The following is a 14847-nucleotide window of genomic DNA, read 5'->3' on the forward strand; positions in this document are numbered from 1 at the left end:
TGAGGTACAAAGCTTACTAGAATTAAACAAAGGAACTATTTTTCACTGTTTCACTTTTTCACTGTTTCACTGTTTCACTCACTTTAATTCCTCATAGCATATCCAGAACTGAAAAATAGAAAGGCAGAAAGAGAGGGGAAAAAAAGAAAAAAGCACCACAGCTCTTTGCAAGTCTCATGTGCCTGACAGGCACAACCACAGTCCATCAGCCATACTTGAGGCACCACATTCAGATGTTACTGTGAGCAGAAGACACACATTCCCTTGGATGCAGCACAGTGATTTACGCTGCATAAACTGGGAGCTCTTTCTCTGGGTATAGTGGATGCAGAAACTTCAGCTAGTATTCCAGAGCCTGTCTGTTAGGAGCTTTATTGCTTCTAGGAACAGCTTGGTCTATAGGGAGACTTCACTGCCCGTATACTGGAGGAGCAGCAGGAGCAGCATCTGCAGCAGGAACAGCTGGGCACAGAGAGCATCCCATCTTGGAGCAGAGCTCCACATGGCAGCAATGGTGCTCAGGGCAGCAGCGTCCTTGGGGAGGCAGGAGAGTTTGCCTTGGCAGAGCTGCCCAGCAGCTGGAGCCCTGACTGCAAAGGGCAGACCTGTCAGACCTGCGTGGTGGCAGCTGCAGCCAGGCCGCCACCGCCCCACTGGGGCCAGAGAGCAGGAGTGAACATGAGCAAATGGATCCTGCTGCCCAACAACATCCCAGAAATGTTCACAGAATGGAGTAGGAGCCCCAGCTCCTCCTGGTGTTTCTACAGACAATCAAATAAAATCCATAAATCCTCCCTGGAACTTGGACTTGAATCTAGGCTTCTCCTTTGTCCTGGTGTAAACAATGCCCCGTGTCATTCATTCACGGTGAACATTCCCATCAAAAAGATCCTCAATATTAAGTTATGGTTGTGCACTAGATGGGAAGATCCAAAAAACTCAGCCTAAGGAAAACCTACAGCATCCAAAAGTATGTTCTAAAAAACCAGGGTATCCCATGCAGGAGAGGGACAAGAGCTCTGGTGCAGCTTTTAACTCATGTGTTTGAAGAAAGCAAGTATGATCCCAGTATCCATGCTGAGCACAGCAACTTAAAAGCCAGATGTGCCCTGGCTCCTGAATGGCAGTGGGAGTACCTCCAGTTTCTCCTCAAAGTTATCGTACTTTCCAGCATGTGCTGGATCCGTGGCTAAGATCCATAGGGAATTTTGTATCTCAAAACAGATGAAGCTATTGATTCCAGGCCAGTTTGGGAGTTAAATGGTGCCAAGGTGCAGACAGTGGAAACCTGGTTTCATACATCAGAGTATGGCCCTGATTCTCTGTACATTAATACTGCTACAAATTTATGAACCAGCTTTAAACATGGAGTTTATGAAATTCATGCTTGTTTGTGAGCAGATTCCTAAAAATCATCTTTGGCTTTGTTACTTATCAGCAGCTCTCTTTCAGGCAAGGGAACAAATCTCCCTCTTCCACTTCTAAAAGAGAACTTCTGTATTAACACAGCAGCACACACATTTGGCAAGTGCTTGCTCTGGGAGGATATAGCTCCAGATGGATATTGCACATCCCACAGGCGACTTGTGCTGTGACAACCCAAGCCAAATTCACTTAGAGGCAACTAAGCTGCATGGTGGTTGTGTTTGGTAGAAATATGAGAAATTCTTAATGCATATTCCATGGTAGAAGAGATGACAATTCATATTGTACCAGGTCCTGCAACTTGCTGCAATGAGGGATTATTGACAAATGCACAATTCATCCAATACTAAAATTTCTGCATCAAAATAGCAGTGAAGTACTTGAGACAGTTGGAAGACGTAGGGAAGAGTTCTGCATGGTTTTCAGAAAAAGCAATTTCCAAGTGTCTTGCTAAATTAAGCAACAAGCTCATCAGACAGAAGCACAGGACTGAGAGGTAACACCAGATTTTGGAGTTATGCTGTTAAACCACCTCACTTCTGCCCACTGACCTACTAAATTTCCACTGTCCAGCCCACTGAGCTTGCCAGCTGCTTTGGGCAGAGACCATACCCAGTCTGCACTGGTGCAACCTCAGTGGTTCTTCCATCACAGTTTTTTAAAATGTATTTGCAATACTTTTCAGCAATTAAAGCTAAAATCTTGGTAATGTGATCTGAGAGATCTCAGACTGGAGAAAACTGGTAAAACCAAGCTGGCATGTACTACTGTGTTTTGTAGCTCCAAGTACATTTTCAGCTCTTGGGGCTTCTGATGGCACCGAGAGGTGTTTTGAGATGTCAGACATGTCCTGATTTAGCTCAGCCCATAACTTCTGCCTTCAGCCACATATTTGCAATGACAACAGACTTAAGACAGGCTTCTGAGAAATGGCTTTTATTGTATGACAGCAGTTGTCACATGAACGTCCACAAAAGAAACCATTCCATAGTAATGCCAAAATCAAATTATTACAACAGAGGCAAAAACCAAACCAAAACAAAACCAGAGTTAAAATGATGAAAAAGCAGCACGCTGTTACACAGTGTAAAACATACACAGAAAGCCACATCTGCTGCAAAACTATCATGCTCATCACCATCACAAGGAAGAAGTGATTTCAATTCTTTCTTCCCCCCTCCAAAACAAAAAAAAAGAGGCAAATTTTGAATATTTTGAGATATTTCAAAGGGTCAGCTAAACAACAAAAAAAAGAGCAGCATTTCTGATGATTCTTTCTGCAATCTTATTTCACATGTGTATTGGGAAGGCTAAAAAAGCCATCAACATTACTTAAGAAAACAGCATTATTGAGGCTGGCCAGAAAGTCCTCCCTCTTCCTAAGGGCAGTACAAATGGTATCACAGAAGATTACACTCATCTGGCACATGGTGCAGTTTACTAAAGAGAATTTTTGTCCTTAAAACAAGCAAATAACTAAAACATTAAATAGTCTATCCTGGCAAACTGTGGCTTTGGAAATGCCAACATGGTCTGTCGGCTCACAGTGGTCTTTGGAGAAAGGGTGGAGCAAAGACAGACCAAAACAAATGTAAGAAAAACAATTCTCTGGATCAGAAGTAGACACTGTTCCTAGATTTTTACATCTAAGAAACATGAGTTTTGTAACTGATGATTTTCAGAATAACTGTATAAAATTATATTTATTAGAAATAAGACTCTGGAATACTTTAAGGCACCTCATGGCGAAGAAATATTTTAAAGGCTTGAATAACTCGGGAGACTGAGTTCTTTTTCCAATATCCCCAGTAGGGTATGCAACTTAGAGTAACCTGCTTTGCTATGTTCAAATAAAGCACAACATTTTTCAAAATGGAAGCTTAAAACTATTTAAATTTTTCTTTGTAAGGAAACATAAAACACCTTGTTGGAAAGATAATGATAATGCATTCATTTAACAGACCAAGGCTTTCACCACACGAAGGCCTTTTTCTTTCCCTGATTTGAGTTCTGCCATTCAGGTCCACTGCACCTTTTTTACACATTTAAAATGAAATAGGTCAGTCGGTCTTAATCAACATCTGAACAAAACAGCTATCAACAACACCAGCAAAACCAGTTTCCTGAATAAAATATTTTTATTGCTTTAAGCCAAAAAGATGAAATAATGCCAATGACAGACATGAATGACTTGCTATCAGTTGTTCTACTCAGCAATTTATGGGTTTCGAGTGTGATTTTGTAAGAAATTTGTTTTGTCTTATATTGACATTTGATACCTACAGCAAGTTGTGTCCTGCCAAAACACGTAGAGAAGCAGAATCAGCATTTTCAGAGATACCTAACATTTTTGTGCACATTCAAAAGGCTACAGGATCAAATTAATTCTAGCTTACAGACTGATAGCCAAATCAGTCAGGGTCTCATACGAGTGAGTCTGCAGCAGCCAGCGTTTTGGAGTTCTGCTCTGAAATATAACTCACCATAGATTCATTTCAGAGCTGAAATGAACTAAAACTGTAATTATACCCTCGGTTTACGTGTGCAGATCTCCTTGGGTCTGTTAAAAAATATAAACTAAGGTATGTATGGCCAGGAGAACTTACTATTCTCTTATAGTATTTAAAAGACTCTGTATTATACATCACATTTCTTCTTCTATAAGAACTAAGTGTTTAACAATAATAAGAATTCCATATCGTAGAACAGAGATTCTGAATATATTCACACTTCTCAAAAAAGAAGATAAACAAAGGAGCTCAAACTCCCAACTCGATGAAGTGCACTGCCTTCCTGATCAGCTCACCGTAGCTGTGTTTTGCACCATTCAAATGAGGTTTTCCATGGCAAAGCTTGAGCAGAGTTTGGACATGGATCCACAGATCCTCGTCAAAAAGGCAGTTGTGGACAAGGCCATGAGGTTGAACTTTCTTTACACTACACAATCCCCTAGAATTATCTAACATGACTTTACACCTTTAAACTTTACATCTTCACATACCTGTGCAATGCAACCACTACTCTCACTCAGCTGCAGAACAGCCCTATCCTTATTTCAGACAACTTTAATGAAAAAGAAAACAGCCACGGAACACACAGGATTACTGTGTGCTAGGACGCTGTGCAGGTGGACTGCAGCAGCTCAGAGAAAGGCCAAGCCACACAGAAAGTGGATGTGGCTGGTGTGCTCTCAGAAGGATCTGCCATAAGCACTGCACACATGAGCACATTTGTGCCACGTGGCTCAGTGGCTGGTAGCTGCCCCTGGCTGGCTGGTATTTTATCATCAGATGTAGCACTAGCCTCCTGTTGCACATCACTGTGTGAAGTTCAGTTCCATCGATCTCAGTGGAACTTGTTCCAGTGTAAGGTGCTACACACTGCAGGAGAAGTGTTAGGACTTGACAAAAAAGGCTAGGGGCAAAAACATCTCATTTTGTGACTCCCCCTAATGATTTTTAAGCATGTTGAGAGGATCTTACCAGCACACACTGATGCCTGATGTTTGCTCCACAAGCCCCAAAAGCCCCTGTCCCTCAGAAAGCTGGCTGGTGGCACTGCAGACACAACCCCCTGTCTCATGGGGTCTCACAGCAGGACGGCAAGCCCCAGTGCAGGGAGCACGCTGTAACAGGGGAACAGGGACTCTGCCTCTCACCATCGGGCTGGGTCCGAGCAGGAAGATGTGCAAAAGGAGTGGTTGTGCTGAGGCACAGGCTTTGGCCTCAATTTACTCCTCAGTAAGAAGTAACTTTGTATCTGACTAAATTGCATGCTAGTAGAACTGCTTGAAATGAGAAACACTCGTGTTTGCCTTACTTTTAGACCACTGGATGAATACTGGGTAAATAACACTTGTTTGGCATTACAAAGGTAATAGCAAGCATCTTCAGTATTTTTAAAAAAGCACAGTATTTTCCATTTCCTGAAGAAATCTGTTGCCTTTTAGTCTCTCCTGTGGCCTTTAAACAACAAGATGAATAGATGTATTTTCTACTGGACCTCAAAGAATAGCTCAAATTTTTTCAGATTTGAAAAGACCTAAAGCAGCACAGCACTTGCTTCATTTATTTTTCAAGCATGGGAATAGTGCCTTTGTGTTGAAGTGCTTTGCCGAATCAGGACATAACTTATGAATATTGAACCCCTTTCTCACTGCATTCCTCTCTATCAGCAACTGCCATTTGAAACTACAGGTTGTATTTTCCTACTTATTCTGGCAGGATGGTAACTTCATATAGTTGAAGTTCAACAGAACCCCTGATGCAAAACTAAAGTTACGTATTTTTAACATATATCTAATGAATTTGTTGTGTACCCTGCAGTTACAGCTTTGGCTTGAAGGCACAAATATTAAGGCACAATAAATGCAAATAATGTATACATTTCAATGTGTTGTGTTGAAGATAACTTTGTACTACACAGTATTTAGGTATAATGACATGTCATTCAAACATTTCCTCAAGTTATTTTAATACCTTTTTTTCTTTGATAACCTGGGTAAAAAGAGGAATGTATGTTAAATTATTTAAATATTTCTTCAGTGCAAATGTGGTAATTTTCTTCTGAAGCACAGAAGACTGAGACTGATTTTTCAGCATTTGGATTTTAGCAAAATAAAACTAATATTTACATTCATCTTGAACAGCATTATTTGAACTGTTTATTAAAAAAAAAGTATATAGTACTTTTCTATCAAAATGAAAAAGTGTTTTTGGCTTCTTCAAGTTTTTTCCTACCAGCCTGCATAGGTACTTGTGACAGGTAGAAAGACAGTTTCTCTAGACAAGTGAGTTGCACACTACCAAATCTGCTGTTCAGACAGAGCTGTCATGCTAAAGAGACACTGAGAAAAATTTGGTTTTGCTTGCTCTCAAAATAATTCTAGAAGAAAAAAGAAGGACACATTCCCATTATTTTACTAAGCTCCAAATATGCACACTAGACCTGTTAGGTGTCCTGCACCTGTTTAAATAAAAGAGATCTCTACCACATAACTTTCAAATAAAAACTGAATCTGCCTAATTTCCTTAGCAATACAAACATAATTAGCTGGAAAGAAAAACATATTGCACTGAAATGAAAGAAACAGGGACAATACAAATTTTCTTCTCAGTATTAAATAGGAAGGATGTCCAGTGCGAAGAATTGCCCCCCTCCCTTTCCTCTCCCGTTGACACCAAGTTTAGATGATCTCAGGTTTACATTCTGCAGAGAACAGTTAAGGCAATGAGGAATCACAGTGCAGTTTCAGTTATGCATAATCCTGAGGAAGGATCCAAGGAGGAGTCTGTGGCAAGCTGACCATTCTGAACAACTTCTGGGTAATTCTTACTGAAGTATACCTAGGAAAAATATTAGATTCTATGAGTAATTATGTACCAAAGTCCATTTAGCTTCAAACAATATTTCTGGAGATAAATATAGTAGAGATAAATACATATCCTCAAGGAACCACAACAGGAACTTCAGGTTAGTGGCATTCAGTTAATGTATGTCACTGAAAAATTAGTAAAATTACTATATGAACTTACACTAAAACAAAATGTGTGAGAAATCTCACACAACCTGTCGATCCCTCAAATTTTTGTTAATTCAGATGAATAGATATGTTTTATCACTTTACATTAAACTGATAAGTAAAATCATTTCACTAGCTCAAAACATGGAGATAAATTAAAAACAGGATGACAAAGAAGCTGTGAAATCTTGCGTCTGCACAAGGGTTTCTCATTTTCACACATAAAATGAACACAATGGATTTGGATGTTAAAATCAGGTTGTAATCCCTATATTTTACAAACTGTGATTGACAACCATTGAAACTTCGAAGTATATGTATGAAATATCCCAGCCTTTAATTTGTGCTGCAGAGCAGTTATAGGGCCTATAGAAATGTGATCTCTGGATAGTGAACCACAATAATGAAAGAAGAAGCAAAAGCTTTAACAATGACTCAACCAAGCAACTTCTCTAAAACGTAAGATGATACCAAATAATAGGACAGTTCTTTGCCAAGCCTTTGAGTTCCTGAATTCTACCAATTTCTAGCTCAACTAGAAGAGATACAGGTTTCCTGATAAATGTATAATCAGAACATAAAGGAAATGAAATGCTGTCAAGTTTCACTGTTCCACAATCATCAGTTTTTAGCAGCTGTATCATATCTCTGTTCCTTGACAGATGCGCATAACAAAATGAAATAATGTCAAGACTTGTGTGCTCTTATCTAAAAATGTGTTGGGTGAAAAAGGACTTCAAATGCAATTTTTTTTTCAAAGAAGAATGTGAAAAGTTTTGTTTGAGTCTTTAAAAACAGAAAATACACTATCTTTCTGAAGCTGACACGTGTCACGAGTTAGGTCTCATAGTCAGACTGCTTTGAGTACAGCTTATGAAACATTTCTGCAATTTATATTTAAGAGTCTTGTCAACAAAGTTCAGTTTGTTTGATAATAACGTCCTTTTCATATACATGAATATACGTATAAGACACATGGGATAAAAAAGAAATAGTCATTCTACAAAAATGTCCCTGTCATCTTTTGTGCACTCACTCTTGTGCACTAATATGCATTTTCACAAGTTTCAAAGAATATTAAAGTCTGATTTGAATCAACAGAAGAATTGGGAGTCCTGTTAAGAGACATTCCTCAGTAACCAGTCACAATCGGATGCAACAGAGGGAAGTTAATGAGGCTGCTGACTGCACACGGGCTGCAGACGGCAGCCTCAGTATTCCCACCCCGTTCCTGCTTTAAAACACAAAACTTTGGCATACTTTTAATGCAGCTTTTGAATGTGATTTTTTTTTAATGGAAAGCTAACAGAAAACCTTGGCACATTACTAGAGATGTAATGAAATGGCAGCTGCTTTTCAACTGTCTCATTGCAATTCTTCCCCTGAGCCCAATCCCTCAAGATATTAAATGCCCAAGTCTTTATACAAGTTTCTTCCAGTGCCAACAGAGCTGCAACCTTTTTAAAAGTAATCACTGAGGTGAGATAACACCTAGTATTTTAATATTTACACATCTGTCATAGCTTTAAAGTAAAATAAAACAACTCTTATTTTTCCCTCAGAGTACTGAAACCTGACTGACAGAAACCCATCCCTATCCTGATGCCACCAAAGCTTGCAGAAAAGCCTCTCTCAACACTGCCAAGAGCAGGGAGAACACACCAACTTCTGTTTATCTGAATAATTGAGCACTTTTATTTTTTTCCTTTTTTCACCGCTTGACGATTATTTCTCTTTCCCACAGGATTTTCTCCTAGCAGCTTCTTGTAAACTGAGAAAAGATAAAAACAGTCTCACGATGTCAAGCGTAACTCAGTTACTATCAGGCTCATGGGCTGTTTAATGCACACTCAGCAGTATCCAATTTGAGTTGTGATTGTGTTGTTCTCTTTGACATTTGGACAAAAAATGGGGATACCAAGTGAGCCATACAATAGCAACTGGATCAATCTGGAAACCTGAGCTAAGATTCCAGCAATAGCTCAGTCTTGCAATGCTTCACTAAGAGGCCCATGAGATTTTTTTTTAAAAATTATGTTTCTTAAATATGTCCAAGTTAGTCTTCCCAATTTAAGATGTGTACTACCTCTTAATTTGCACTTAAAGCATATATGCAAAAGCAGTACTTTTCAAAAAAATGCATTTGAAGTTTCAGGTTACTGAAAGATCATCTTGGTACAAGTTCGTATTGTACAGGTCCAAACTGAAATGAATCAAGATTCAGGTCCAAAATCCAATAAATCAAATAATCATTACCAAAGCATACCCACATTCCAAACCATTTTTCTTAGCAACCCACTGCAATGCTTTTTGAAAAGTATGTATGTATGTCATATTACCATTTCTTTTCATGTGCAGCATGCTGTTTTCCAAAAACAGAAAGAAAGCTGTTCTTCATAAAAACAAAAAAAATGTTCTTAGTAACCACAGTAGGAATGTGGGAAACCAACAGCAATACATGCAGCAGGCTCAGTAGTGTAAAAAGAAAAGCCATTGGAATCAGCTCTTCTGACTAAGCGACTTCTCTGCAAGTATGCATGAAGCACAAGGGACAGCAATAACAAAACCCCTGAATTGTCCAAGTCCTTCAAACAGAAGGAGCTGTAACTCTGCTTCTGGGTAGCTGCTGACTGGAGATACAGTCTCTTGATTCCCATATTTTTGGTCCGAGTGTGGATAAGCACCATGCTTTGCATTCTTGGCAGATGCTAAAGCTTGTATCTGCCTTCTAGCCTGGGAGTTAGCAAACTTTTTCATCAAACCACATTTCAGCAGAGACTGGTTCCTGGATCTCTTCCCTTCCTGTACAAAATCACATAACATTGATGTGGTAACTGCAGATGACTATATGGGCAAGTAACATCAGGCAATTATTTTTATACATTTTGAATCATCTTTGAATGCAATTGTGCAATTGGGGAGGGCTCCAGGGAAGGAAGGAATGACAGCATGACATAACTAAATTTCTACAGATGACAGCTGGACAGCCTCACCTCTTGTCTTTCCAAGGAACAAGCCTTAGGAAGCTGGCCTTCACTGTACAGACAAACAATGGTAACACGAATTTGAAGCTATCCGTTTAAATATCATTTATATAACCTCCAGATTGTCATGCACATACCGCAGAAAACATGGCTAACCCATTCCCTTCTAATAAGAAAATAAATGAAGCTACACTGCAGCAATGGAAGAGGACAGCAGAACTTGTAGCACAGCTTAGTTCAAGACAAAAGTTCTTTCCTCAGTTTTGCAATTTGTACCACACAAGAATTTATGGTGTATGCTCTTAGCTACAGTGCTTTACTTGAAAAACCCTTTAAAAAATAAAATCTGAGAATATGAACAGACACAGAAATCTCTTCCCTGATCTTCAAGAAGTCCAGTAATATAGCATCCAGACATGAGCATACAGCCTCCATGACTGCACTACTTTTCATTTTTTTTTTTCAACTTGCTGGAAATGCATCTATTTTTTACTGGAAAATAGTCAAACACCTGCCATTTTGTTTCCTGTCTTTGTGTGTTGTTCCCTGTCTACTGGTCTTTTGTTTCCCCAGGTAACAATTTAGACTTTGTGTTCCTCTAGCTCTGCTCCACACATCCAACAACTTGAGGAAAGGAAAGCATAAAGGATAAAGAGCTTTGCCTGTCTCCTGTAAAAGGCTCTCTTAGGTTACCAGTGCCTTACTCACATGCTGAAAGCACAGTTACATGGGATCCAAGCAAGCTGCTGCCAAACTGAGCACTGCCAGTCTCAGCTGGAGCAAGGCTGAAACTTTGCTGGCACTGAGGGAATTAAGTCTTGCCCTGGACGTCCTGTGCGGTAAATTATGAAGAAAAAAGAAAGCAAGCCAAAGCTAGTCAAAGAGATCCTCAATCACAGGTCATTCTTTATTATCTTCTTATCTCTGCTTCAGCTTTCCATCTGAGAACTGGAGATGATATAGGCTTGCCTCACAGGCATATTGTGAAAACAAATCCATTGATGTCTCTTAAACACTTTGATTGCCAGAGGAATGCTCACAATTACATTAATAATTCTGCACTCTGAGTAGGATTTGAACAGTTTGAAATCAGGCACAGAGCCTTGCAGGAGCAAGGAGGTGACAAAACATTCAATAGCTGTTTCTTAGCTGAGCCCTGCTCATTTTTGGTGCAGAACAGAGAGCCAGGGTACCAGAAAGAAGTAAGGGAAGGCACAACAGAAGGAATGTTATCAAACCCTCAGGGACCACAGCATGGTCACAGGCACTGAGCCCCAACTAAAATCTGATGCACCCTTTAAAAATAGAGACATAACATATAAATGTTTGATTCTGCAGCCCTAACGTGTTTTTCACAGCGAGTTAAGATCCATGTCCAGCACAAGTGAGTATGTCCTATATTATTTACACTTACTGTTTTGTGTACACACAAAAGGAAGCAAGAAATCCAGTCTTTCAACTTGGGGTATATAAATACATGTATCATTTGGAAGTCTGTATATATCCCACTGAAAATTATGGCTTTGCCTTGCAAAACTGACAGATCCTTTAGTGGAAGGCTTACTGCAACACTGAATATGCTAACTTGAGATAAACAAACTGCAGAGACAAACTTAATTATCTCTTCTTCTAAAATTACCCGTTTTGCTGTTTCCATCAGAGCAGCCGCTTCAGTCTTGCCCACTTGTTGCACCATTTTGTAAAACAAGCTGTCTTGTTCTTGCAGCAAAATGTAAGGCTCACCGTATTCTTTCAGTCTTCCCGCATCTAAAACCTGTTAAATCAGCAGAAACCAATGTATTAACATAAAAAAATTAAAAACTAAATGTTAGAGACTAGAAACCAAATGTAGGCGACTACAGGCAAGGGGGAAATGTATGCATTTTTAGTGCTAAGATGAATTTTGTACCCTGAAAATGAATTCTGTCCTCTTCAAACTAGTATAGCACTTTCTCAGTTTACAGATTTGTTGTACAATTTTAGAGTGCCCTACAGCCATTCCACCTATAGGAATCCAACATGAAGTTATGCAGAATATGGAAATACAATGTTTGTGCAGCCAACAAAGCAGATTATAAGATTCATTGTGTAAGAAGGAAACAAAGAGGTCCAAAATGGGCTCTGAAGTAAACAGCTGTGGGTAAAAACCACGCAATAACCACCAAGACGGTTAAGGGAGAATAAGTAGGTCTTTTGAATTAGAGGTGAAGGTGTAATTAAAGAAAATGAGGGTGTTGCTGAAAAGATAAACAGTTTCTTGCATCAGTTTTTGCCAACTATGGATTAGAAAGATATTTAAACCTGACCCTATTCTTTCCACGTAAAGAAAAGATCAGATACCACCATGGACACATGTACTCAAAAAGAGAGGAAGGAAGAAAGAAAGAACAACAGAGAAATTAAATAAGCATGAAGTCAATAATCCACAGAGAATATACACAGTCAAAAATATAGGAAAATATTAAAAATATGCTGATTGAACCTCTATGAAACTGTTCTCAGACTAGTGACTTCATTTAAGGACTGCATGGCAGCAAACATTGAATTTACATTTTAAAAAGCCTTTACAGGATTAATTCAAGGAAATTTTAGACTAGCATATATATTTTGATGTAAGACACCAAATTAATTGAAACAGTCATTAAAACAAAAGAAGACATATAGAGCACAGGTAGAATTAATTCTCCACAGTTTTAGTAATCACAAATCTGATACAATTTTTAATGTACCAGAAGAAAACTAAAGGAAAAATGGTTTATGTGGATTTCCAGAAAGACACCTGGTGTAACTAAATAACCATGCTACAAAGAACAAAGCTTTTCAAAAACCTGGACAGAAAACAAGAGATTTGAATTGAACAGTGCAGCTTTCTTTGTAGAAAACTGAACAGGTAGGAACTGGCGGGAAGCATATTGTTCTGCCATAGGTGGTAGCTACTTATGTTAATCATCAGAAAAAGGAGGTGTCAGAGAAGTGACAAACCTGTAAATGACACAAAAATGTGCAGATAAGAATAGATCAGGGGTTCAGATATACCTAACTAACCTAAGAGAATGAGAAACACAATAGCAGGGAAAAGCCAATATTGACAAATGCAATGCACTCAAATACTTAACTGGCCTATAAATTAATGGTATTGACTCAAGAAAGATATTTGGGTTTTAGTCTACAAGTTCAGTACTTTACACCATGAATAGGAGTAATGGAGCTTTAAAAAAAAGGGAAAGAATTCATGTGAGAAAACAATTCAGAAAATATTTTTGCTCTTATATAAATAAAAAAACTGAATGCACAGGCGTGCAATTGACAAAGATATTGCCACAACAAAAGGACTTCAAGGACTCACAACTCAAGCCATAATTGTGGTGTACATACTTGTGAGAAAAAAAAGAAAGATCTAAAGAAATGGAGCTGTTGATTTCAGAAAAGAAATTAATAAAAGGTATTGTGAGGACAACTTCCAAAGTAACAAAAATAGCGTGCAAACTTCTGTTTGAAAGAAGAACCTCCAACAAGCCTGCAGATAAATTCAGAGTCCTTTGAGGAAAATTTCAAACATGTCCTTTGCCTGTGCAGCTCCAGAGAACCAAACATCCTCATGGCCAAGGGCCTGGCAGATCTCCAGGCAGCCTGGACCCCAGTAAATGACAAAGTCCACAGGGAAGGGGCACAGCTGAGCTGACTCCTTTGCCTGCACCAGTGTGAAAATCCTGCAGTGCCAAGATCACTGTCAACTTGTTTGACACCAGAGACCCAGCACTAAGGAAAAAGGACCCACTCCTTCCCTTCCCTTCCGGTTCAATTAAGTGCAGAGCATTTGAATGGAAAATAACTCAGACAACAAACAGCCGCATAATTACATCTAATTTTATAAACTGTATGCACAGAAACCTACAAGAAGATATTTGCTATTTTCAAAAGCTCTTAACTTAGAGAACTCAGCCTATATTATGAATTTTCTTTGCAAGTTATTCCCAGTATGGTTTGGAATTGCAGCTGAAGAAAGTGCTTACAGAAAAATCTTAAATACTAGTAATATTGCACAGCACAACATACAGTCATTTAATACATGGAGTATTTCACCTACTATAATTGCACACATGCTGACTTTTCAGTGTACTTAATCCTATCCAATTTACTCTAAACATTTAATGATTAATTATAAATATAATTTTTATCACAACCATTTTTAAGCCACAGTTTTAAGTCACAGTTAGGGACAGCTTCCTTAAAAATGCAATAAATTATCGTATACAATTCAACATTTAAATCAGGGTGCCACAGCACTGTGCATCTCTGTCGCCTTTAAGTAAAGCTTTTCTCAGCATAGCACTAGATTATGCAAGCACTCCTTAAGAAAGGAAACAAAAAGCATCTTCATTACATGCGTCTCTTACTAGTAAAGAACTGCAATAGACAAGTAGAGGGTTTAAAAAAATTATATTACTGTAGTATTGCAATTTTAACATTCGTTTTGCAAATACCTGAAACAACCACAAGCACAGACAATCTTTCCCCTCCAGAGAACCTGGGGAAAAGGGAAAAAATTATTCTTTCTTGCCAAGTTTTAAACAGTCAAGTCCAGAAGATGAACAGAGAGAGTGAGCGATTTCTGTCCAGAGAAACTCCATCCACATTTTAAACAAATCATTAACCTACTCATAGCCTTTCTTTGGGAACAGAACTCAAACTTGGTTATAAAGATAAACAGAACAGCCATAGAAAAATAAGCTGTGTTACTTTAAAAAAAAATCTGAAATGAAAAATGAAGAATGAAACCAAACAGACAATATCATTCCTACAAGTCAGGAACACTATAAACCCTGTTTACCACGGAAAACCACTTTCTACTAAGTGCTGTCATCCATGAGACAATGGAGAAAATTTAGGTTGGTTTACTTGGTAGTTATACATACA

At 38.6% G+C, this 14847-nt stretch overlaps 1 protein-coding gene across 2 annotated transcripts in view; it reads right to left on the reverse strand.

Annotated features, from left to right (window-relative positions):
• Positions 1–2345: 2345 nt before the first annotated feature.
• ABCC4 (ATP binding cassette subfamily C member 4 (PEL blood group)) overlaps positions 2346–14847 on the reverse strand; it is a 143444-nt gene continuing 130942 nt past the window's right edge. Inside the window, exons 30-31 of one of the 2 annotated variants that reach the window (XM_063149543.1) lie at positions 11570–11704; positions 2346–6770 (exon numbers count right to left, since the gene is read on the reverse strand). In XM_063149543.1, the coding sequence (XP_063005613.1) occupies positions 6663–6770; positions 11570–11704 (243 nt within the window). In that variant the 3' untranslated portion in view covers positions 2346–6662. Of the gene's footprint in view, positions 6771–11173; positions 11705–14847 lie in introns of those variants that run through there. The other variant, XM_063149542.1, reaches the window with a different exon arrangement.

The sequence above is a fragment of the Melospiza melodia genome, chromosome 2 (assembly GCF_035770615.1).
Source record: "Melospiza melodia melodia isolate bMelMel2 chromosome 2, bMelMel2.pri, whole genome shotgun sequence".
Classification (NCBI taxonomy): domain Eukaryota; kingdom Metazoa; phylum Chordata; class Aves; order Passeriformes; family Passerellidae; genus Melospiza; species Melospiza melodia.